Source organism: Periplaneta americana, chromosome 2, assembly GCF_040183065.1.
Source record: "Periplaneta americana isolate PAMFEO1 chromosome 2, P.americana_PAMFEO1_priV1, whole genome shotgun sequence".
In the NCBI taxonomy this organism is placed as follows: Eukaryota; Metazoa; Arthropoda; class Insecta; order Blattodea; family Blattidae; genus Periplaneta; species Periplaneta americana.
This window is the reverse complement of record NC_091118.1, coordinates 16,804,797-16,831,847: the sequence shown is the minus strand read 5'-3', so window position 1 is coordinate 16,831,847 and position 27,051 is coordinate 16,804,797. Positions and strand designations below refer to the sequence as shown.

The following is a 27,051-nucleotide window of genomic DNA, read 5'->3' as shown; positions in this document are numbered from 1 at the left end:
TACTGCATTCGTGATGCAAGTAACATTAAGGAAGCCGTGAAAAATCAACAAGATTCCAGATGCCGATGTTATTACTGCAATATTTTATAGTCTATAAATAATATTGTTAAAATATTAAAATGAAAAATAAATCATTACATAACCTTACCGTTTGTTTTAAGTTCGCATTTATAGACTGGGAAAAAAAACAGACCTATATCACGGCCTGCTGGAGTATAGTAAACATTTTAAAGCAACAATGTTGAAGATAGATATTTTTGTTTTGCAAATTTGCCATCATTAAATAGAAACCAAGATGGAGATTTCATTGCAACTAATTAGAAATTCCTCTTTCAGGTATGTAATAAACGATCTTCGCACAAAATAATGCACGATGCACGAGCGATATGTTTTCTTTCAATTCTCGGAAATTAAAAAAGCTCAGCTATGTTTCGCTTTTTTAAACTTTTCCTCGAACATGAAAACTACAACATCCCGCTCTTGTAACGCATAAGCTTATTACTTGTGTACAAGTTCCCATAAAAGCTCTGTGTGTGTGATGCAGTGAATTCTGGTTCCAGTTTCCTGATTCGTCAGTCTCGTTGCCTTGGCAGCTTCAGCATTCCCCTGCGCACTTCTTTCCAGTCTTGTAACTCTCCACGTTTCCTTGCAGAGTAAGTATAAATATCAGTGCTGAAGTCGTATTTCAAGCTACTGTGAGGATTTTCTTTAATATGCAGATATAATTCTAAACCTATACATGGACTAAGTGTGATCAAACAAAATTATACGTAGTCTGTAGATTTCAGTGTCATAATAGTTATAATTCCACTGTATTAATTAGTTTGTAGTTATTTTTCTAATTTTGCAGATATATAATAGTGTATGCATTTCAATAATGCATTTTATTTTTCTTGTATCATAATTCTTTCACTAAAAGACAGTCGACTGTATTTTGCTGATTTTGTCGTAGTTGTTGCCTGGTTCTTCTTTGATTAAGGCTTTTAATTTATTAGGCCTAAAATTTCGGGTATTATTATTATTATTATTATTATTATTATTATTATTATTATTATTATTATTATTATTATTATTATTACACGGTACATAGACAATATTGAAATTGTCGATTAAAAATAATTTACAGGTCTGATTCTGCGGTGTGTAATTTTCTGAGTACAGCTGTGTATTGGATATTGAAATCTACAAAACTTGAGGTGGTTTGATGACATTATTACCATTAGAAATGAAATAGTATTATAGTTAATGCCATGATGTTAGAACTGCAAAACTTGCGTAAGATACTAATATTGTTATTAAAAATCAAATATTTTTATACGTATTAATCGGGGTTGAGTCTTTTTCATAAACTTAATGGCGGTGTGGTGTCGATACTTACATGCGTCATTCTCTTCGGTATTGGCTCGAGAGAGCGCAAAAATTACAGTTCCTAAGGAAACACGGTATTACTTACTGATAAAATAAGAGGCCTACAAGATTTTGTAGTCTCCGGATTATTTCAGCAAGATATCTTAGCAGGATAAAATGATTTTTCCCTCTACATTTCAAGCTCTACATGCAGCAGCTATACCAAGATGCTATGTCTATTGTTCGAAAGCATAGCAAACCTGACTTTTTTTTTAACTTTCACCTGCAATCCACACTGACCTGAAATAGCTATTGCTTTACTCCCATATGAAAAACCCACTGATCGTCCTGACATTGTTACTTGCGTTTTCGCGTTGAAACTCAAAAACTGAAGATGGATAGGTTCAAGAAAAAGTATTTAGCATAAGAAATCCATTCAGAGGGAATATGTTTCATTATTATGGAAATAAATAACTTTCAAAATGTCTGGTATTCTACATTGAAAATAAATCTGAGAAATTTTTATTTGAACGTCTAATGAACTTCGTTTGTAGCATTTGCTGCAGAAGCCACTAGTATGCTAAAATATTGGTCAATTATAACGTAAATTCAATGTTGCTTTATTTGTGGATTGTTGCACAATTCTTTAATGAATGGAAAATGCCTGAATTTTCAGAATTCTTGTAATGTAGTAGAGTTTATTCTCTCTGCCAGGAAGAAAAGTATCCGTACGAAATAATATTTTCTATTATGAATGATCGAAAGAGAAATTCCTGTCAAGCGGCGTTGAAGTAATGAGAGCTAGCCTATGCTAACTGTAAGAAAAATTGTGCTGTGGAGTGTGATGGGTTTTATGACAAGATACTGAAAGACCGAAATTTTTAACGTAAAGTAAGATGATCTGGAAACACTCAAGGTAATGTTCGTGGTGAAATGATGTCCACTCTGTATATGAATCCAAAGTTTTCTGTGTCCTGTCAAGATTGACGATTTCAAGTTAAAATAATGAATCCTACAATGTAAAGTATGGATGAAATGGAATTCTATTAATAATATTTCTATATTGTAATCCAAATATTATTTGTATTTGAACCTCTTCCATGCAGAAGCATTTTATCAGACGATATACCGTATTTCAATCTTTTTTCTAAAACCATAAGCGTTTATACAACCGTTTATAATAGGTTTTTATTATCTCTTTCCAATTATATTAGATTTCGTGTTGTAGGCCTATTGTTTTATTCCGATTTTTATTATTTTATTTCGTTTTTCATTATTTTATTTATTTTTTAATTTTTGCTTTCGTATTTCCTTATTTGATTTCGTTTTTAATTTTCTTTTTTTGTTTTTCATTATTTATTAGGTTTTTTTTTATTAATTTCGTTCTATATTTTATTTTGTTTTCCGTTATTGTATTAATTTTTTTATTATTTGAATCTCGTATTTTATTCTTTTATTAGGCCTACGTTTCTATAAAATTATATCGTTTTTAATATTTTTACTATTTATTCTGTTCTTTCTCTTTCTTTCGGTTACTACTATTTTATCTCGTTTTTAATTATTTAATTTCAGTTTTCATTATTCGATTTAGATTTTTATTATTTTGTTTCTCTTTTATTATTTTATTTTGCTTTTGAATATGTCATCTATGATAACGGTAGACAACCATTACTTTTGTGAATTCGAAGTATTTTGTCACTTTGGCAGTAGATGTCGCTGTTCAAGACAGTGTGCTGCCATCTATTAAAGGAAAATTAAACAATTTGATATGTGAGTTCGCCATCTCGTGGAAGAAAAAAAACCCGATGTGCATCTATTTATTATTCAATGATGTGCATGTGTAGACAATAATAGATCTAAAATATTATCTATAAAAGCGTCTCCTGTAACTTTTTAATGTCATGCGCTTTGATTAATGAAAAATAATCACGTTTCAGTCTTTCTACTTATCTTGTTTTCTTCAATTTCATATTTATCGAAATTCCTTTACATTATTAACGTTGGCAGCATTGTATCTAATTTTTCTGTTTTCGTGCGTGGCAATTCCGGAGTGAAGTCGAAGTATATGTTGTTAATATTCGTTCTGATATAGAATTAGTGTTTCGTTTATTTTCTTTGTGACATTTTATTAGTCGCTTGTGTTTTAACGATAATACGTGACTTGTGAGAATCGTAGAAATAATTTTTTAAGCCGTTTTATTTTAATAGTTACTGTACTTAGTGTTTTCCTAACCTTCCATGTAAGTATTTGGTCGGTAATTGTGACAGAGTGACCTTGAAAGCTGCAAAATCTCATTTTTATTCCTATAAGATAGATGAAGTACTAGTGACTTCTGAATAGTATTTCACTGTTGTTCTTCGTTCTGGTATGCAGGATGGCAAAACCCAACCCAATCCCCGATCTGAAGCAACGGGTGAAGACCCTGGAGGGACAGGTACGTCTGCTGCTTCCTCTAATAGAGGAGGTCAGGGTCCTCAAGGAGAGGTTGGACTCGCGGTGCCTGCATGGCTTGGAGGCAAGGAAGGAAGAGGAAAAAGTAGGGAGTAGTGACGACCTTAAGAAGCTGCAGGAAATATTGAAGCTGAAAGAGACAGAATTGAGAGAGACGCAAGCTGAACTGGAAAAGCTAAAAGAAGACTCTGAAAAGGTAAGAGGCCTGCTGTTTATATTTACACATTTCGACCCTCCCAAGTACTAACATTATAACTAAATTTTTTATGGTTTTGAGTTGTCCTAGTTAATATGGTCTTAAATTGTTTCTTTTTCTCCCAGTACTATCATTGTATAGCTCTAAACCTCCCCAATTGTATGTAAAATCTTATTGTTACTCTACATTTTTGTATACACTAATTTACACGATCATTTTAAAACGTCATTTTCATCTCCTGAAATATATAAAAAAAGTGAGTTACAATGTTAGTACTTGGGAGGGTCGATTTATTACTGAAGACCTTAGAATAGGTCACAGTTAAGGCTTTATTCCACAGAACTATTTCTCATACCAAATATTCAGAAAATAGGAGATGTGGGAAATTGAAGAAGAGTTAAGACGAATCTGTATACCCAACCATGTACACAAGGTTGGCATGTTTTAAAACAGTACGTTTTGAATGATGTTTTTAAAATTGTTTAGAATAGGGCTGGGCGTCAGGAGCGAATTCTACTCTCTCACGGGGAGCCCTGTGACTTCTCTTCAACCTCTTTCTGCCCACAAATGTTCAAACATCAGGAACAGATGCCCCACTGTTTTAGAAATCAGAAATATAACATTGTACCAATTCAAAATTGGACTGTCAAACTTTTTTATAATGTTTCAGAAAATTATTTCTCACTGTTAATAGATGATAGATCTTCAGTGAAATAGCTATAAACATTCAAACACAGGTAAATTTGAAAATATTATTTTTTATGGAATTCGCTATTAATTTTCAAAAATGTATGTTTTTTAGTTAGTGCAATATTAATTTTGTGAACAAATAACCTTATTTAATTTAATAAACAGTGCGATAAATTTAAAATGTCTTAAATGCTGGTTTCCCGAATTTTTTGTTAAACAAACTGGAATTTCGCTAGTTTAAGGCCTAATAGCCTATCCATCTGGCAACCCTATGTATAAAACATGTTTCATATTTAAAAAAAAAACGTTAACTTTATAATTTTCAACAGTTAAAAGATTAATCAACTCAAAATATCATATCATAGAAGATGGGAGAGTCTCAATGTACGAAATATAATTCCTGAGTATCCAAAGAAAAGTTCAGTAGCATACTTTTGATTACTTACAGGGCATGACTATTTGCCTACACACTTGAACAAAATTGGAATTTTTTCTTCACATTATCCATTGTGCAGTCTTCTGAAATAACTAAATCAGAATCACATGTGCAGCCTTTCCTCTAAACCACACTGTGTGTGAGAAATGTAGGACAGCAAGTCAGCTAATGGCTTTATTGCCAAGAACTCAGCATTAGTTAGCGACAATGTCAGCAATACATTTAAAAAACGCACTATTTCATGACACTGTTTAAAAAGTATAAAAACGCTTTAAAACAAAACAAAATAGGTTTTTTTATTTTATTAATGGAACTGTTTTTTTTTCCAACCCTGCGTGAAGAAAATGTGAAGATAGTATTAGAATATCGTGTTTTTTACTAGTTGACAGTATATTTAGTAGTTGGTTGTGTGTTATTCTGTTCCTTATCGTACTGCCACATTACTGACTGAGCTACATCTGAGTCTGATTCCTTTGAGGTTACAGGAGAAAGTAGAACTGAGGCAGAAATATGAAGCGATGTGGCTCAAGCGGGAAAATGTAAGTGATTAGCTGTTGCCATTTTACAGATAGAGTGATTGCACAGCACGAATAATTTTAAAATAGGCAAATATGCATATGCTAGGGTGTGTTCAAATGGGCATGTAATTGAATGATAAATATGGGTACGCTAGTATATATCACAACATAGTGAGAGTAGCAGTACTGCTAATATTTGAAAGATGAAAAGGGCGATAGCTAAGTGACAGGAGGCCGATGACAGTGACAAGGATTGATTGGATTATGTGGGGGGATAGGTTAAGTGTGATTTATATGGTGCCGCTTGTATTTGCTTTGAAAAAGCTTCCTTATTCACCGGCCAATTTTCTGACAAAATTTTCTAATGAAGGTGGTTATTTATTTGACCAGAGTCTTATTTTGAATTCCCATTGACTAAAATACAGTCAATGACGTGTCAGTCAAAGCAATAAGCTGGTTGATTTTACTAGCAACTTCCAAAGAAATGGCATATCAGGACTTCAGGGAATGAATCTCTGAACAACTGGTGAATACATCTGCCTTCACTGCAGGCATGATGTGTACAAAATGTAGTTGGTTGTGTGTTATTCTGTTTCTCATCGTACTGCCACCTTACTGACTGGGCTACGTCTGAACCTGATTTCTTTGTGGTTACAGGAGAAAGAAGAACTGAGGCAGAAATATGAAGGAGAGCACCAGTTGCGGCTCCAGCAGGAAAAGGTAAGTGATGAGCTGTTACCATGGTTACAGATACAGCAATTAGACTGTTGAGGGTACATTAAAGGTTGGAGCAATAGCACGAAAAACTTTAAAATAGGCAGACATGCAGACGCTAAGGTGTGTTCAAATGGGCACTTCATTGAATGATAAATATGGGTATCCCATTATACATCACAATGTAGTGACAGTAACTTTACTGGCAATATCCGAAAGATGAAAAGAGCGATAGCTAAATGATACGAGGCCTGGGATAGTGATAAGGTTGAGTGGGTTAGGTGAGGGGATAGCTAAAGTGTGACTTATATGGCTCTGCTTGTATTTGCTTTGAACAAGCTTCCTTCTTCACCGGCCAATTTGCTGGCAAAATTTTCTAATGAAGCTGCTTATTTATTTCACTAGCATATTATTTAGAAGTCCCATTGACTAAAATACACCCAGTGACAAGTTGAACGTGTTCAGGATTAATACTCACTTAAAGCGATAAGCCGGTTGATTTTACAAGCAGCTTCCAAAGAAATGGGATGTCAGGACTTCAGGACTGAATCTCTGAACAACTGGTGAATACATCTGCCTTCAGTGCAGGCACGAGTGGTGATATAGGCAGCTGTCTACAAACCACATTTGATAAGACGCACGTGTGGCATGATGTGTTGTCCTTGTCCTGTGTACTTGGGTCCTCCAATGCTAGTTCCTTAAAAAGCAAAGGTTATGTCCTTCGAGCTTAAGATGAAAAGAAATAATTGACTACTACTGCTAAAGAAAAATATCTGTGAGGACTGTTATTAAGATATTCCACTGTTATTAACAGTTAAGAAATGAAAGAGGAGATAGGACCGTGTAAATGTTTATGAACTAGCGAATTTTCCAGCCAGATATTGATTCTGGAAAAGCATCAAGATAACGATAACAAGGAAAGAAGCTAGTAAATAATGTTAAAATCAGTAACATATAAATCAAGCTTAAGGGGCAGGAGGCAGAAAACTATGACAAGATTACAGAGGGTTAGATGAGGGGATACAACAATAGGACAGACAGGCAGATCAAACACATTACAGCCATAACCAAATCACCCTTGGTTGACATGTAAAGAGCTGAGGAATGGATTATAAAATAAAACAAATAATGCCTTATTAAGATACATTTATGTTGTACTTAGGAACAGAAACACAACGTTGAACATAGCTATACAAAAATGTGTCAACAGTTGTAAAGTAAAAAATAATAAATCCGACAAAATGTCCATTTTTGAGAAATTGGCTTCACAAATCTGGATTCTGTATTCGATACACATACAGCGATATCGTTTGCTAGTTCAAGGATATTTCTGTTTTTTTTTTATGGCAGAGATAGACGAGAAACCTACTTAGCATAAATACAAGATTGCAAATAATAAATACCAAGAATTTACTAGCTTCTTTTACAATTCCGAGGTATTATTGCATTCCTTAGATCCAAAACAGGTAAGTGTTCTGGGAAGAAAAAGCACGTATAGTTTCACCATTCCATTTATAATTTTCTGCCCGAGGGCAAGTCTTTCACTGGAAGTCCATGATTCTGCAAACTTTTCTTTTTTCTGACTTCGTCTTTGTCTATGCATATGCCCAGTTATTTTAGGCGAGTTTATTTTAGGCCTTATCATAAAAATACAAATATAACATTTAATGGAGATCCATAGGCAGAATGAGAGGCTTGCTTTAAAGCCTCTATCCAAGCATTATACGTTGGTAGCTGTTGTCTCATTTCCTGATGCTGTATACCGGCCATCAGCTTGATTCCTTCATGAAACCTGTTGCTTCAAGTCAGACTATCACCTAACCAGCTGAGCTTTCTCTAATTCAGAATTGTTTATATTACAGAGTTACCAGGATGAGCTGGGGAAGCTGAGACAAGAACTGGAGGCTGAGAGGGAGATGAGGCGCCAGCTGGAAGAAGTAAGTGTGAGTCGTTGCCATGGTTGCAGTTACGAGGGAGTGTAATAGCTGCATTCAGTCACTTCTGATTTTAATAATGATGATGATAGTAATAATACTAATTATATGATAATATTAACACTAATTAGTATTATTATTATCATAAAGTCATCATAATCACCCTCGCCATCATCATCACCATCATCATCATCATCATCATCATCATCATTTTCATCTTCATTTCTTCTTAACCAAATTTGTTTAATTACAGAGTAAAGTGGAAGCACTGCGTGTCCTGCGAGAAGAACTGCAAGCGAAGGGGGAGGAACTGAAGAAGCTGGCAGACGAACTGCAAGCGGAGCGCCAGAAGACAGCAGTAAGTGTGAGCTGTTGCCATGGTTACAGTTACTGAGCAATGACTGATACAAACTGTTACAACAGAGATTGCGACCAGCTGCAGTTGGAGAGTAAACTTAATTTCAGTTTCCAGAACAATTAATACTACTACTAGTGCTACTACTACTACTACTATTACTATTACTACTGATACTACTACTACTACTATTACTACGACTACTATTACTACTACGACTACTATTACTACTACGACTACTATTACTACTACTACTACTAATAATACAACTACTACTATTACTACTACTACTACTAATAATACAACTACTACTATTACTACTACTACTATTACTACTGATACTACTACTACTATTACAACTACTACAACTACTATTACTATTACTACTGATACTACTACTGCTATTACTACTACTTCTACCACTACTACTACTATTACTACTACTACTATTACTACTACGACTACTATTACTACTACGACTACTATTACTACTACTATTGTTACTACTGCTATTAATACTACTATTACTACTACTACTAATACTACAACTACTACTACTAATACTACAACTACTACTACTACTATTACTACTACTACTACAACTACTATTACTATTACTACTGATACTACTACTGCTATTACTACTACTTCTACCACTACTACTACTACTACTGTTACTACTACAACTACTATTACTACTACTATTGTTACTACTACTACTAATACTACTACTACTACAGCTGTTGCTGCTACAGCTATTACTATTAGTACTACTGTTGCCTCTGACATTACTATAATTAATTATACCTACTGTCACTACCACTAACATTACTGCAGTTATGGCTACTGTCCCTACTACTGACATTACTGTGGTTATGGCCACTGACATTACTGTAGTTATGGCTACTGTCCCTACTACTGACATTACTGTGGTTATGGCCACTGTCACTACTACTCACATTACTGTAGTTATGGCTACTGTCACTACTACTGACATTACTGTGGTTATGGCCACTGTCACTACTACTGACATTACTGCAGTTATGGCTACTGTCCCTACTACTGACATTACTGTGGTTATGGCCACTGTCACTACTACTGACATTACTGTAGTTATGGCTACTGTCCCTACTACTGCCATTACTGTGGTTGTGGCCACTGTCACTACTACTGACATTACTGCAGTTATGGCTACTGTCCCTACTACTGACATTAATGTGGTTATGGCCACTGTCACTACTACTGACATTACTGCAGTTATGGCTACTGCCCCTACTACTGACATTACTGTGGTTATGGCCACTGTCACTACTACTGACATTACTGTAGTTATGGCTACTGTCCCTACTACTGACATTACTGTGGTTATGGCCACTGTCACTACTACTGACATTACTGCAGTTGTGGCTGCTGTCACTACTTCTGGCATTACTGTAGTCATGGCTACTGCCACTACTAGTGACATTACTGTAGTTATGGCTACTGCCATACTACTGACATTACTGTAGTTATGGCTAATGCCACTACTACTGACATTACTGCAGTTGTGGCTACTGCCACTACTACTGACATTGGTGTAGTCATGGCTACTGCCACTACTACTGACATTACTGCAGTTGTGGCTACTGTCACTACTACTGACATTACTGTAGTCATGGCTAGTGCCACTACTACTGACATTACTGTAGTTATGGCTACTGCCATACTACTGACATTACTGTAGTTATGGCTACTGCCACTACTACTGACATTACTGTAGTTATGGCTACTGTCACTACTACTGACATTACTGTAGTCATGGCTACTGCCACTACTACTGACATTACTGCAGTTATGGCTACTGTCACTACTACTGACATTACTGTAGTTATGGCTACTGCCATACTACTGACATTACTGTAGTCATGGCTACTGCCACTACTACTGACATTACTGTAGTCATGGCTACAGCCACTACTACTGACATTACTGCAGTTATGGCTACTGTCACTACTACTGACATTACTGTTGTCATGGCTACTGCCACTACTACTGACATTACTGTAGTCATGGCTACTGTCACTACTACTGACATTACTGTAGTCATGGCTACTGCCACTACTACTGACATTACTGTAGTTATGGCTACTGCCACTACTACTGACATTACTGTAGTTATGGCTAATGCCACTACTACTGACATTACTGCAGTTGTGGCTACTGCCACTACTACTGACATTGGTGTAGTCATGGCTACTGCCACTACTACTGACATTACTGTAGTTATGGCTACTGCCACTACTACTGACATTGGTGTAGTCATGGCTACTGTCACTACTACTGACATTACTGTATTTATGGCTACTGTCACTACTACTGACATTACTTTAGTTATGGCTACTGTCACTACTACTGACATTACTGCAGGTGTGGCTACTGTCACTACTACTGCCATCAGCTTCACTCAGCCTAGTGAACTGTCACCTAGCTGACTGAGCTTCCTCTGACCAGATTGTTTTGTCTGCTGCAGGAGCTCAGAGCTGCGGCTGAGGTCGGGCCCAACCTGCAGCAGAAGGACAGCCAAGGCAGGACTGAGCTACACCGGGCAGCGGAGCGGGGGGACACACACAGGGTGCAGCTGCTCCTGGATGCAGGCAGCCTGGTGAACGCCGAGGATCATGATGGCTGCACGCCCTTGTGGCTGGCAGCAGAGCTAGGCCACCAGGATGCGTGCAGGGCGCTGCTGGCTGCCGGGGCGCGGCCGGATGTGAAGTCACGACCATCTGGCTGCACAGCTCTGCATGTGGCTGCATTCAATGGGCGCCCTGCAGTGTGTGAGCTGCTGCTGGCAGCTGGGGCGCGGCCCAACGAGCCTGATGATCTAAACCAGTGGACTGCACTGCACTGGGCAGTATATTGTGGCCACGCCCCAGTGGTGCAGCTGCTGTTGCAGCATGGCGCTGAGCGGGGGGCGAGGGATAAGTGGGGACGGACGGCCCTGGACCTGGCGCGTCAGTTCGGGCGCACAGAAGTGGCGGCCATGCTGCAGGGCTGAGCAGGCGCAGTGCTGCCAACACGACAGCAATACCATTATACCACAGTAACCAGCGGGAATGTGTTGTGTTGGCATCACTGCTCTGCGTGTAATGCTGTTACTTCATTGCTCTAGGCTGTCGTTACTCTCGTGTTGTGTGGCTTTGTTGTGGTTGGAGCTTGACACGCCACTGATACCTTGTGAATATTATTATTATTATTATTATTATTATTATTATTATTATTATTATTATTATTATTATTATTATTATTATTATTGTAATCATCAATATTCGATTGTCTTTATAATTCTGTTGAGTTACTGTATACAGTATTCCAATAAAAATATGGAAAATTGTTTATGTTGGTATCATTTGTTGTTATTGTATGATTGTGATACGCCACTTATTCTGAAGCATCTCACTGCGCTATTTGAAGGACAGTAAGTAGGCCTATGTCGCCTCGATCTGTCCGATAACCCTGATACGCCACTGACCGCCGCTAGTGTTCCTACTGCTCACATGCACTGCAATACTAATGCCATTTTTATGCCTATATTGTTTCGCAATATCAATGTGAAGAAAGCATTTCCGTTGGCATTACTGTTTCTGTCCGCCATTTTGTTAGCGAAGTAACAGAGAAGTTAAGTAGGATTTAGATCTCACGATATGCGAATAAAAAACCTGCCTATTAGTCTAATATTGGCCTAACCCTATGGATAGAATTATCCCTGTACACCCCTGCCTACGGAATAAGTCATTTAGTATAACTTATTACAAAACACTACATCGGACACCCCTGAGATATTTTTCGCCATTCAGTGATTCTACATAGCCTACACAATTAAGGTCAGACATAATGAGTCCGATTTGTTTCCATTCACCTCCACTGCCGACGTCAGTATGAAGTACGGACATCACTTTCTCCCACTACCATGCCTGCATTAAAAAAAAGTTATGTTTTATTTAACGACGCTCGCAAGTTGCAGAGGTTATATCAGCGTCGCAGGATGTGCCGGAATTTTGTCCCGCAGGAGTTCTTTTACATGCCAGTAAATCTACTGACATGAGCCTTTCGCATTTAAGCACACTTAAATGCTATCGACCTTGCTCAGGATCGAACCCGCAACCTAGGGCATAGAAGGCTAGCGCTATACCAACTCGCCAACCACGTCGACGCCTGCATTTAATGTTCCTAATTATGTCAGGTGAAGAATACAATGCGTGCAGTTCTGTGTTGTGTAACTTTCTCCATTCTCCTGTAACTTCATCCCTCTTAGCCCCAAATATTTTCCTAAGACCCTTACTCTCTAACGCCCTTAATCTCTGTTCCTCTCTCAAAGTGAGAGTCCAATTTTCACAGCCTTATAGAACAACCGGTAATATAACTGTTTTATAAATTTTTACTTTCACATTTTTTGACAGCAGACTGGATGATAACAGCTTCTCAACCGAATAATAACAGGCATTTCCCATATTTAGTCTGTGTTTAATTTCCTACCCAGTGTCATTTATATTTGTTACTGTTGCTCCAATATATTCGAATTTTTCCACCTCTTCGAATGATAAATCTCCAATTTTTATGTTTCCATTTCGTACAATATTCTGGTCACGAGACATAATCATATACTTTGTCTTTTCGGGATTTACTTCCAAACGTATCGCTTTACTTGCATCAAGTAAAATTTCTGTGTTTCCCTAATCGTTTGTGGATTTCCTCCTAACATATTCACGTCATCTGCATAGACAAGAAACAGATGTAACCCATTCAATTCTAAACCCTCTCTGTTATCCTGAACTTTCCTAATGGCATACTCTAGAGCGAAGTTAAAAAGTAAAGGTGATTGTGCATCTCTCTGCTTTAGCCCGCAGTGAATTGGAAAAGCATCAGATAGAAACTGGCATATACGGACTCTGCTGTAAGTTTCACTCAGACACATTTTAATTAATCGAACTTGTTTCTTGGAGATACCAAATTCAATAAGAATATTATATAAAATATCTCCCTTAACCGATTCATATGCCGTTTTAAAATCTATGAATAACTGATGTACTGTACCGTTATACTCACATTTCTTCTTAGTAGGCTTATATATTAAGTTACACCTATATATAATATGCCTATCAAGTACAGTATCAAATATATTCAAATTTCCAATTCAACGTGGAGTAGGAGTGGCCTGCAGAATTAACCAAGAGCCCTGTATCCTGTAACTCTACGACGCGGGGCACAGCTTTAAGCCTACTTCCTTCCCCAGGAAGCCATGCTGCGGATAACATCGCCTTAAATTCCGTAGCCATCGACGGGGTTCGAACCCCATCCAGTTGCTAGTACGGTGACTATGCACCCCACGACGATACCCTCCTATTATCACTTCCAATTAAAGTTACATCGTCTGCCATGCTCTTTTGTAAGTCTGGCGTTGGTCTGACACAACTGCAGAGGAATCCACGTAGCTATATTCTAGAATACCATGTCGACGTAATTGGGAATTCTATCTCTCTTCACTGCATCAGCGTGCGAGATTAGTTGTTCATTTGTCTTGTTCCTGTACGGACTAGGGAGTTTCTATATCCCAAGACGGGAGTCAAATGTGGAAATTTTGAGGTAGGCTGGATATAGTTTTGTATTCTATTACAACAGCTTGTTTATGTACGAGATGTGGAAGGGAATTGAATTGGGTCTATGTATTGAACATTTTTTAGAAATAGGAAGACCTACATAATTGGGACGCATTCCCCATTCTGTAATTGTTGTAATTTATGAAAATATGCAGATTTGTTTATTTTTGTCTGATGCTGTATTTCATACAATTATTAAACATAATCTAAGAAAAACGTTACTGTGTACATTCTCATTGGGTGAATTACTCCCGACACACAACTGCCCTCTATCTGTTGTGGTTGGAATCTGATCGCTATTGCCTCCGTTTAGTCAGGCGGCGACGCGGTTCATGTGCGGTTGGGTCCTGCGTTCGATGCGGTGAGTCATAATTCCAGACTTCTTTCTCTGTAGATCGTATAGGCTACATGAAATATGTATTGCAAATCCCTGAGGACAATGTGATACGACTGAAGTAGGAAATTGATTTAAAGTAGGGAAAATTCCTGATTCATAACTTGAGAAATGTAATAAATACGGGAACATAGTTCGGATTTGAGACTTGAGTTAGAATTACGATTGGATTTTTACGTCACTTTCCGTGTATATTAAGTGCTTTGATAGACTTGAATTTGGAACTGGAATTGTGTTAATGGATGCTTACGACTATTGGAAATGTAGGATGTAATGTAGTTTCAGACGAAATTCGATATGGACGCTAAGCATTTTGCTAATCAAGAAGAAAATCCGCTGAAATATCACGTCAGATGACTTCTCATTAATGCATTATAATATGTAACTTACCTGTAGAACCAAAACAACTGAACAATCCGGAATATCTATGTGTTTACTAAGGGTGTTTACATTAAAATGATTGAAAATGTTAAAATGTTCTTTGCAGGGCGTGAGATTACATATCCATGTATTTGTCTTAATCTGGACCATAATGCATCTTGTTTTTGCAGAAGAGTTGAACAGGACGCACAGGAATGTTGCAATCGTCCCCAGACACAAATTGGGGTATACGTTCGTTTGTTTATTGATACCAAGTGACGCGTTTGTATGACGTAACAGATATTTTGCAAAGTAGGCCATTTTCCTGCATATAGCTCCTATCTAGCTGTAAAAGCAGGAAAGATAGAGACATGTTGTGTAGAGTTACTTTTTGAAAACAAAATGTAGGCTATAGTTTGTCAAGATTTTTAATAATTAAGCCCTAAATTTTAATTTTTTAATTAATCCAGTAAATTGAAATAAAAAATAACATATAAATCAAATTGCGTACTCTGTTGTAATTACTTTTAAAATGATCTAGCAGTGGCGGCATCTGGATTTCTTTTTGGGGGGTTTTATAATGTTAGGAGACACAGACAATAAGCCTCCCTGTATCGGCGGGTGATAGGTTCTAAGGACTATAATGGATAGCAGCGTATCCTATAAATAGGGACATCATTTTATTTTCACTTCAATTTTTATTGTACCTGAATTTTTTAATGTACTTCTCTCCCACTCCTACTAATGAAGTTTCAACTGTCCTCCACACAGAACCAAGGCCGCATATAGTAAATAGTACTGAGTTAGTGAATATAGTACGTTTCAGAAATATGTTCGCGTTTTCCAGTGACGAAAGAGTTTCAATATTGAATCATATTTTCGTACAGATACTGTCGTTCGTTGCCTATGTCGCATCTCCATTCCCCCCCCACCAGCTTCTGCTCCCCCCTCTGTAAATGCTAGTGGCTGGGCTGTCTTAGCTCTTTTTTGAAAACATTAATTTCTGTTAGGAATCGGACGTTTACGTAATATTATAGAACTTTTTAAAATAACTTAAATAAAAGGGCCTCGTTAAGTAATTAATTGCCACATGATTTCTCCCCTTTCTACGATCCTGCGACATAACCACTTGCACAGACAGTAGATAGCATGTCTGAGTAATTTTTTTGTGCGGGTCGGGCAGAAGTGAAGATTGAATTTGCAGTACGTAAGGTACTCTTTTACAGAGTAGGTACAGAATTATTTGAACGTGAGTTACTAGTACGAAAGACGACACTGGTAATTGGAATTAGATGCAATAGTCTATAGTGCGATAATATGCACAAATGAATTGAAGCCTGTATCAAAATGAATGGCCACGATTTTCAAGAATGTGTTTAAATATCCATATTATGATTATATTTCAATTTAAGTTCATTCTGTATATTGTACACTAATGTGCTGTAGACAGTATAATATACACTGCATAATGAATACGTTCGCATGGATAACTCAGTGAGTAAAACACTTATTGATAATACTGTACTGTATTTTGATTAAAGAAAACCTAATGAAAATTATCAAACCTAAATTTGCGATATTTCATGGTTTACGTATGTAAATGGATGAACTACTTATCTTCCCTCCTATACCTATAATCTTTTCGCTGTAAGAAAAATCCTCATGTAAACAATAGCACGTGACTGAAGTGAGGCTTCAATTGCCGCTGTTTGGCGCCATAGATTCTCAGTACATGTTCCCGCCTACTGTTGTACATTCTGTTTCATGTTAAACATTTCTCGTTACTCGTCAAGTAGGCCTAACCTCACTACTATCCATTCGTTTGCTTGGGAAACATTTACTTTATAATTACTGTAATTAAATTATTTTTAAGTCTTATGTCTTCACAATGGACGGTTGAGGATGCAAAAGCTGTACTTCAGTACCGCGTGCTTAAGTGAACAACTACGAGCTCAAGTGACGCCAGCTTGTTACAAGTTACAAGAACAGAGTACCTCGGTAGTACTGTTGGTATTCATAGTACATAAGGAAATATAAATGTAGCTTTTCTTTTATATAGCGTTTTACATGTGACTAAAGTTGAATGTTTCATCGTATTTAACAACTAGAATTCAATGTTTTATTTTCAAATAAATACAAGATTGTGGTTTCCAAATACGAACTATATTTTCCTGCTTCATGTGAGTATTTCGACTGGGAGCCAATTATGTGTATGACAGCAACGTGCTTATTTTTACATTAGGATTTTTCTTATAGCGAAAACAGTATAGTAAAGTGATTTGTTTGTATTTTACGCTAGTATCATCGAACTCCAGTAGTGGAAGGGGGTAGCAAACGGTGTTTTTCGGTTCTCAACCGTTAATCCAAAGGTATAGCCAGGTTAATATTAAAAATATTAGTAAAAATAAAATGATGTCCCTGTACAAGAAGTCTGTCATTTACATACAGTCGTAGAAAGAAGTTTTGTCGCATAGATACTTTATAAGTCCCAGAAAGAGGCAGTGCGCATGATTGGACCTAGACCTAATTTAATTGACTTTTTGTGGGTGTTGATTGTGTTTCGGCGTTAATAAGTAATAATGTTGTTTAATTTTAGTGTTCAGGTATGATGTCATATCACTTATAATATAATTCCCACAACTTATACACTCATCTCACATATAGGCACGTTCTTTATGGGTTAGATGGGCTGGCTAAGTGATATAAAGTATGTGACAAAGTTAGCGGGTTAGTTGAGGGAATTATTTAAGATTATTATTTATACATTACATCATATCTGAACATTAAAATTGAAATATATTATAACTAATTAACACGGATAATATTAAAATGGATTTGAGGGAGGTGGGATATGATGATAGAGACTGGATTGTTCTTGCTCAGGATCGGAAACGATGGCGGTCTTATGTGAGGGCGGCAATGAATGTGCGGGTTCTTTAAAAGCCATTTGTAAATAAGTAACATGAAAAAAGCAATCAACACCTACAAAAAGTCGCAGTTAAACACGTAATCCACCTACATATGTTGAAACTAATAAATCGATGGTGTAGTCGTTTTAGAAAATTATCTTAATTTGTATTAATAATATTTTACTACAATACTAATATACATTGCATTTTGTCCTATTTAAGCCCTGTCTGTCTGCAATGAACTGGATTGTGACGTTTTATCTCAACCTTCAAGGGACGTTGAAGCAATGAAGTTTTCACAAGGGCACTCAGAACGATGTGGATTTTGTAACTTACGAATCATTTGTTTCTGGAATTTTCCATATTGTATTTTAGTACGTCGTAAACCGCCGACAACGGAAGCCGCGGAAACCGAATCCGGGGATGTGATTTCAGCTGCTGCCCATACATTGAGTGTTGCAAGATCTTCAGCGTCAACAAGGGTTTCATAAACCACAGGTAGTAATCAAATAGGATTAATACATGATACCGAGCTCAGGCAGTAAACAAACGCGGTCGATGAATGATACTCCGCTGATGGAGTAAACAAACTGGGTTATATAACAGATCCAAAAGTTTGTCGGTCTAATTTTAGAAACATCCTGTATGTGAAACTTCGATATCACCCCACACTACACACGGGAGAGAAAACGAATTTTACATCATTGAAACATTTTCACATTCCTCGACCTCTCGTCACTTAGCTATTCCCTCATTTCGAAGGCTTAATATGAAACTAACGTAACTACAGTCGATGTTTTATTCACAACAAAATTCTTAACAGGCAATACGCTTATTTCACATGAACTTTAGCAACTTGTTTTGTAGTTACGAATTGTAATACAGTATATACAAGACAGTTCGGAACTGAGTTACGATTTTTTATGGCCAAGTGAAAGAACGCTTGATGTAAAAACCTGAAAATATCAATTTTTAATTACAGTAATTTCACACTAAGCCCTCAGATCAAACTCATAACGAAACTCAGATCAGACGTCAGTCCGGTGATCGTAGACGTACTATGGAACGCCTGTCAGTTAGACTATACGCACGTCTTGCAATCATATGTTCTGCTTCGTCAGTAAACGGTCATTGACCTTGTAGAAACCTGGCATGCAAACATTTGACGTAATGAAGGATTCACTGACACTGAAAGAGTGGATATTTATTTAATGTAGAGAAACGCAAGAGAACCAGCAACCGTGGTAAGGGAGCTCTATTAGGTACGATTTACAAATCGTGGGATTCCAAATAGACTGATGTTTTTTGCTGTACACCAAAGACTCGATCTCTTCTTCCTCGGATCGAGGATCGTGGACGGCAACGATACGTTATTTCGTTTCGTAAGGTAACACCACTTTTCTAAAACAAATTCTTCACTACTTAAGAAAATATTAACTTCTGTTGACAATAGTTGAGAGATTATTTGATTTCCTGTGTTTCTTTTATTTCAGTAACAATTTTTGAAAGGTGATTTTCTTTTCTTTCGTGTCAGTTTAATGGGGAATTTCATTGGAAATACAGCTTTTTTTAAATAATTACAACCATAGTTATTAAATTAAAGGCACAAGATGTTCGTAATACATCAGATAAAATTTCTAATCTTATTGCACGGTCATTCTACAAAAAATATAAATACGAGAAAGTTGAGTGCCCAAACAGGATTTTCTACGGAGAATATAATAGGAACTACAGACTACAGGACAATAAATAAGGGTGTGGGAGTAAAGGGCTTCCTACGAGATAATTTCAGTTCTTGTATCTTCCGATATGTCTAAACATTGCCAGAGCAACCGAAAGAAAACAGCTGAAACAAGACCGTGACGTTTCCCTTCATGCGTTTATTAACGAAGTGATGTTTTTTACATAGTCCATAAAGTTATTTGTAAACAATTGAGGGATTTCTGAAGAGCTCTGGCAACTGTTGCCACATGAAGATTTCTGTGAGCGTATTTTGTAACATTGGCTTTTTTCCCTTCAGATTCTTGGTGTGGTTTACACTGACTCCATGTTTTCCTATATGGCGTAATGTATTTAACTTACTGTAGTTTATAAGCAGATTTCTTGTTGTCCACACGGTATATCACCTTCAAGATTTGCCGATTACATCAGGGCATTATCACTTACTCTCTGGGGATCGTTATGCCTAGTTACGCCAAACATGCCCTGTGGCAAATCGTATTTCAAATGTTTATTGCGAAGATTTATTTTCAATGCCAAGTGTTATGTTGCAGTAATCATGTTTTCTATCTTTTCTTTTCGACAAAACGTGATCTGATATTCCACGTGTCTCCACCTATAATTGTAGAGGAATAAATAAATTCTGTACCACTCAACATACAGCCCGGATTTCAGACTATCATATTACCATTGTCTTATGTTTTGTAAAAAGGGTGCTACCAACAATTTTGTGGCTTGACGTTAGTACATGATTATAAATCATTTCTGAATGAACTCATTTCCATGATGTATGAAAAAAAATAGTGTAAATACTTAGGTAAAGTAACACATTTTATGAAAAGATGGATCTTAAACAATTTTTTTAGATCTCCTGATTTTGGTCATAGCTCTCTTTTTATAAAACACCATCGCTGATTGGACATATGTGACAATGCAATGTCGAAACCAGCTAAATCTAATGGATGGGCGCGATACTCTTCTCTATGGAATACCACAAGAAACTTTTACTACAGGATTATTTTCAATTCTTGGAAGAGAAGGAGAATGTGTAATAGAAATGAGATTTTGTGCAGTAATTAAGAAAGACAGAACCTTTATCACACGGAGAGTGGATTGTTGTGCAACCTCTGGACACGATAACAAGCTGTTGACTTGTGAAACCTGTCACGTGTTTATCAATACTGATATCTTATTAATATTTATTTTAAGATGAAAGTCATTGCGTTATCATATCGTTACATTGTAACTTTATTTAATTATAACAATAACATTCCTTTCTCCTATTGGCTGTCTTCAAGCACCACTTGTATGATCTCCTCTTCCTTGCTTGTGTAAGCTGTCTGACAGCTTTATCTGGCTGTTTGTTAACCGGTAGATAAAGCACTATATAACTCCTCAGAAGTAGGGCTGCGTCACTACTCATTCTCGTTTTCAACCAAGTGGTGTTTGGTTCGAACTTCTTCACTTTTCTCTCCGTGTACAAAGTCTGTGGACGATTGTGTTGGGAATTGACCAGAACTCCGTCACTGTTGGTAGCACCGTTCTTCGTTTCGCTCAGTGTTAACATAACTTCATTTTCAATTCACAAGGTAAGTTCTGGCTGTGAACAACAGCTTCTTCTTCATAATCACATATTATAACGACATAGAAATTGATCTTATAGATTTGTAGAAACTAAAAATAAACTAAAGAAAATAGTTGCTTTAGAATGAATAGCTTGTTTTCTAATATGTGGATTGGAAGGAAATGAAAATTGACACATTGAGCAAGAAAGAAAACACAATCCAACAAAGATTGCATTCTAAGTTTTCGCATCATGCAGCAAAATTATTAATAAAGAAAAATTATAAACGGGAAATATAAAATAATTTTAAAAAATTGTGAAAATAATTTCTGATCCGAAATGAAAGAAAAGATAAAAATTAAGTTCTAATTCTCCCATAATAACAGCTGTGGCTATCTTCAGACTAATAACTGCACATGACTGTCTGGCAGCGCATCTCTGTAGAATTGGAATTTATACATCACCAAAACGTGTTCTGTGCAGACTAGAAGATTCAGCTATGAACTTGCAACACATACTGGACTGCAAAGCTATCGACATTTCAGATAAAATTGTTAATGACATCACAGACGTTTACTGACATATTAGAAAACAAATGACGGGGAAAATCCAATATTATGAGCATTAGATTAATTAGTGAATTGTTTATAATATGTAAGAACCACTAATATAGAAAAGGGTAACGCCTTTGTTTCATTTAAGCAAAACCATTGACTAGTTTGTCCATTATTTCTTAAGCGTTTATAGTATTAGTACTTAATTGTTTTTGTTTTAAACTTCGTGGGGGGGGGCGGCGGCTAAATTTTCACCCCATCCCTCTTAATGACGTCATTGTTCATAAATAAAGGTTTACCGCCAATTTAGGAAATCGGACGTCACAGCATGTCTCTTTAACCAGATTTTTTGTGAAATACTCAAGACTGAAGCCGAATTTTACTATTAAGTGATAAAGTGGCATTTAATTAACGTGAATTATCAATTATATCAGTGGAGTGACCAACAATGTTCTTTTTTATTTGAATCACTTAGACCTATGAATGAAAACTTGTTTCAAATTGGTTGCCGATAAGTGTTGAGGTTCAAAATTAAAGAAATAATTTAAAAAATCACAAAAGAATTTATGCAATGAGGTCTTAGGCTACTTTTAGGAGAGGAGTTAGACTCCCAAAAATCGGAATTACAGATAAAACAAACTTTCAGCGACAAAAGTAGAACTTACAACAGAGCTTTTAATCAAATTCATTTATGGAAAGGGGGGTTGGATTTGCGGTGCCCAATAAAGACGTGTTGGTTTGTTTATCCTGAATTTTGTTTGTTGGTGAAAACACGTAAATTTGTTGCAAATTTTTACTTGTCAAATATTGTACTGAATTACAAACAAAAGAAAATCAGGCATAAATGTTAAGGTAACCTAGATACTATTAATCTAAATAAGGGCAGGTATATAATGTATCCCCAGAAATATGATATTCTGAAGCTAGCCCTTCGTCTTAGTCAGTACAGTGAAGATGTAACTTCGAGAAGGAAGTTTTACGTACTTGGTGACAAATTTGACCAAAGCTAAGTACTTGATGCACAGAAATGACCTTGAAACCCGTAATCTCACACATCAATTACAATTCATGTAAGATCGATGAAGTAGCTGTTAACGGAAGGTCACTAGTGACTTCTGTTGTTCTTACTTTCTGGATTTCAGGATGGCAAAACCCAACCCAATACCCGACCTCAAACAGCGGGTGAAGACCCTGGAGGGACAGGTACGTCTGCTGCTTCCTCTCATAGAGGAGGTGAGAGTCCTCAAGGAGAGGTTGGACTCGCGGTCCCTGCATGGCCTGGAGGCAAGGAAGGAAGAGGAAATACTAGGGAGCAGCAACAACATTGAGGAGCTGAAGGAGGAATTGAAGCTGAGAGAGAGGGAATTGAGAGATACGCAAGCTGAACTGGAAAAGTTGAAAGAAGAATCTGAAAGGGTGAGAGATCCACTGTTGTCTTATTTACAGTTACCACTAAACACCTTAGATTAGATAACAGTTAAGGCTTTATTCTACAGAACTATTTGCTCGTACCAAACATTCAGAAAATAGGTGACATGGGAAACTGAAGTAGAGTTAAGACCAATCTGTAGACTCAACCATGTACAAAATGTGAAGATAGTATTAAAATGTCGTGTTGTTTAGTAGTTGACGTTACATTCAGTAGTTGGTTGTGTGTTATTCTGTTTCTCATCGCACTGCCACCTTACTGACTGGGCTACGTCTGAACCTGATTCCTTTGTGGTTACAGGAGAAAGTAGAACTGAGGCAGAAATATGAAGGAGAGCACCAGTTGCGGCTCCAGCAGGAAGAAGTAAGTGATGAGCTGTTACCATGGTTACTGATACAGTAATTGGACAGTTGAGGGTACATTAAAGGTTGAGAAGTAAGCAAAAAAAAAAAAAATTAAAATAGGCAGACACGAAATGCTAAGGTGTATTCAGATGGGCACTTAATTGAATGATAAATATGGGTACTCCATTACATATCACAATGTAGTGACAGTAACCGTATCGGCAATATCAGAAAGACGAAAAGGGCGATTCATATCGGGAAATGCAAGTTCATATTTCCTCGTACCACGCATTCACAAAATGAGTGACGAAGGAAACTGCAAAAGAGTTAAGTCCAAATTTGTAGCCATGTACAAAATGCAAAGATAGAATTATAAATGTTGTGTTGTTTATTACAATATATTCAGTAGTTGGTTGTGAGTTATTCTGTTTGTCATCGCACTGCCACCTTACTGACTGGGCTACGTCTGAACCTGATTCCTTTGTGGTTACAGGAGAAAGTAGAACTGAGGCAGAAATATGAAGGAGAGCACCAGTTGCGGCTCCAGCAGGAAGAAGTAAGTGATGAGCTGTTACCATGGTTACTGATACAGTAATTGGACAGTTGAGGGTACATTAAAGGTTGAGAAGTAAGCAAAAAAAAAAAAAATTAAAATAGGCAGACACGAAATGCTAAGGTGTATTCAGATGGGCACTTAATTGAATGATAAATATGGGTACTCCATTACATATCACAATGTAGTGACAGTAACCGTATCGGCAATATCAGAAAGACGAAAAGGGCGATTCATATCGGGAAATGCAAGTTCATATTTCCTCGTACCACGCATTCACAAAATGAGTGACGAAGGAAACTGCAAAAGAGTTAAGTCCAAATTTGTAGCCATGTACAAAATGCAAAGATAGAATTATAAATGTTGTGTTGTTTATTACAATATATTCAGTAGTTGGTTGTGAGTTATTCTGTTTGTCATCGCACTGCCACCTTACTGACTGGGCTACGTCTGAACCTGATTCCTTTGTGGTTACAGGAGAAAGTAGAACTGAGGCAGAAATATGAAGGAGAGCACCAGTTGCGGCTCCAGCAGGAAGAAGTAAGTGATGAGCTGTTACCATGGTTACTGATACAGTAATTGGACAGTTGAGGGTACATTAAAGGTTGGAGAAGTAAGCAAAAAAAAATTAAAATAGGCAGACACGAAATGGTAAGGTGTATTCAGATGGGCACTTAATTGAATGATAAATATGGGTACTCCATTACATATCACAATGTAGTGACAGTAACCGTATTGGCAATATCAGAAAGACAAAAAGGGCGATTCATATCGGGAAATGCAAGTGCAAGTTCATATTTCCTCGTACCACGCATTCACAAAATGAGTGACGAAGGAAACTGCAAAAGACTTAAGTCCAAATTTGTAGCCATGTACAAAATGCGAAGATAGAATTATAAATGTCGTGTTGTTTATTACAATATATTCAGTAGTTGGTTGTGAGTTATTCTGTTTCTCATCGTACTGCCACCTTACTGACTGGGCTACGTCTGAACCTGATTCCTTTGTGGTCACAGGAGAAAGCAGAACTGAATGGGAAATTTGAAGAAGAGCGCCAATTGCGGCTCCAGCAGGAAAAGGTAAGTGATGAGCTGTTACCATGGTTACAGATATAGTAATTCCACAGTTGGGGGTACATTGAAGGTTGGAGCAGTAAGCACGAAAAAGTTTAAAATAGCCCCACACACAGGCACTAGGGCGTTTTCAAAATGAGAAATTAATTGAATGATAAGTATGGGTACGCCACTATATATTAATTACTACGTAAAGACAATGGCAGTACTGGAAATATCTGAAACATGAAAAGAGAGATAATTAAGTGAGAGGGGGCAGAGGAGAGTGATAAATTTAGAGTGGATTTTATTTAGTAGATTATTTTATGACGCTGTATCAACATCTCAGGTTATATAGACTCTGAATGAACTGATGATATTTCCGGTGAAATGAGTCTGGGGTCAGCACCGATAGTTACCCAACATTTGCTCATATTGTGTTGAGGGAGGATCCTGGTAAAACCTCAACCAGGTAACTTACCTCGACTGGGATTGGAACTCGGGCCACCTGGTTTCGCGGCCAGACGTGTGGACTTTAGAGTGGATATGGAGATGAAGTTAGTTAAATGAAAGGAGACCGAGGACTGTGGCAAGGATAGAGGAAAGAAGAGAACATTGCTATCCCATTTACCTAGGCTACATTAAAGTTGTAACGAAAGTAATAAGCATCAAAATAGAAATTGAATATTTTTGTAAACCAGTGAGAAATATCAGAACTCTGATATTGGTTTTACGTCTTAGGACATAACAGTGTCGACCTGGTTGGCGAGGTGGTATAGCGCTGGCCTTCCATGCCCAAGTGTACTTAAATGCGACAGGCTCATGTCAGTAGATTTACTGGCATGTAAAAGAACTCATGCGGAACAAAATTCCGTGTGTGAGAAATGTAGGCCAGCAAGTCGGTTAATGGCTTTATTGCCAAGAACTCAGCATTAGTTAAGGACAACATCAGCAATACATTTAAATAACGTACTATTTTATGACACTGTTTAAAAAAGTATAAAAACAGTTTAAAACAAAAAACAAAAATATGTTTATTGATTTTATTAAGTAAAACTATTTTTTTCCAACCCTGCGTGTACAAAATGTGAAGATAGTATTAGAATGTCATGTTGTTTAGTAGTTGACAGTGCATTCAGTAGTTGGTTGTGAGTTATTCTGTTTCCCATCGTACTGTCACCTTACTGACTGGGCTACTTCTGAACCTGATCCTTTGTGGTTACAGGAGAAAGTAAAACTGAGGCAGAAATATGAAGGAGAGCGCCAGTTACGGCTCCAGCGGGGAAAGGTAAGTGATGAGCTGTTACCATGGTTACAGATACAGTAATTGGACAGTTGAATGTACATTAAAGGTTAAAGCAGTGAGCACGAAAAACTTTAAAATATTCAGATATGCAGATGCAAAGGTGTGTTCAAATGGGCATTTAATTGAATGATAAATATGGGTACTCCATTATATATCACAATGTAGTGAGAGTAATAGTACTGGCAATATCTGAAAGACGAAAAGGGCGATAGCTAAGTGACAGGAGGCCGAGGACAGTGAGGAGGTTTGAGTGGGTTAGGTGAGGGGATAGCTGAAGTGTGATTTACATAGTGCTGCTTGTATTTGCTTTGAACAAGCTTCCTTATTCGCCGGCCAATGTACTGGCTATATTTTCTAATGAAGCTGCTTATTTTTTGACTAGCGTCTTATTTTGAATTCCCGTTGACTAAAATACACTCAATGACAAGTTGAACGTGTTCGGCATTAATTCTCAGTCAATGCGATAAGCCGGTTGATTTTACTAGCAGCTTCCAAAGAAATGGGATGTCAGGACTTCAGGGACTGAATCTCTGAACAACTGGTGAATACATCTGCCTTCAGTGCAGGCACGAGCGGTGATGTATGGAGCTGT

At 37.0% G+C, this 27,051-nt stretch overlaps 2 protein-coding genes across 10 annotated transcripts in view; both read left to right on the top strand.

Moving 5' to 3' along the window:
• LOC138714288 (26S proteasome non-ATPase regulatory subunit 10-like) overlaps positions 1 to 12,014 on the top strand; it is a 47,240-nt gene extending 35,226 nt beyond the window's left edge. For 2 of the 9 annotated variants that reach the window (XM_069846605.1, XM_069846602.1), the window contains one exon: positions 11,152 to 12,014. In XM_069846605.1, the coding sequence (XP_069702706.1) occupies positions 11,152 to 11,676 (525 nt within the window). In that variant the 3' untranslated portion in view covers positions 11,677 to 12,014. Of the gene's footprint in view, positions 1 to 3,169; positions 3,588 to 3,721; positions 3,996 to 5,606; positions 5,661 to 6,296; positions 6,360 to 8,215; positions 8,297 to 8,540; positions 8,646 to 11,151 lie in introns of those variants that run through there. The other 7 variants (XM_069846600.1, XM_069846601.1, XM_069846603.1 and 4 more) reach the window with 7 other exon arrangements.
• Positions 12,015 to 21,064: 9,050 nt separating this feature from the next.
• Positions 21,065 to 27,051, top strand: part of LOC138714245 (trichohyalin-like) — a 221,158-nt gene continuing 215,171 nt past the window's right edge. Inside the window, exons 1-5 of the mRNA XM_069846595.1 lie at positions 21,065 to 21,246; positions 22,918 to 23,191; positions 24,579 to 24,641; positions 25,118 to 25,180; positions 26,379 to 26,441. Coding sequence (XP_069702696.1) covers positions 22,919 to 23,191; positions 24,579 to 24,641; positions 25,118 to 25,180; positions 26,379 to 26,441 — 462 coding nt within the window. The 5' untranslated portion in view covers positions 21,065 to 21,246; position 22,918. The remainder of the gene's footprint in view (positions 21,247 to 22,917; positions 23,192 to 24,578; positions 24,642 to 25,117; positions 25,181 to 26,378; positions 26,442 to 27,051) is intronic.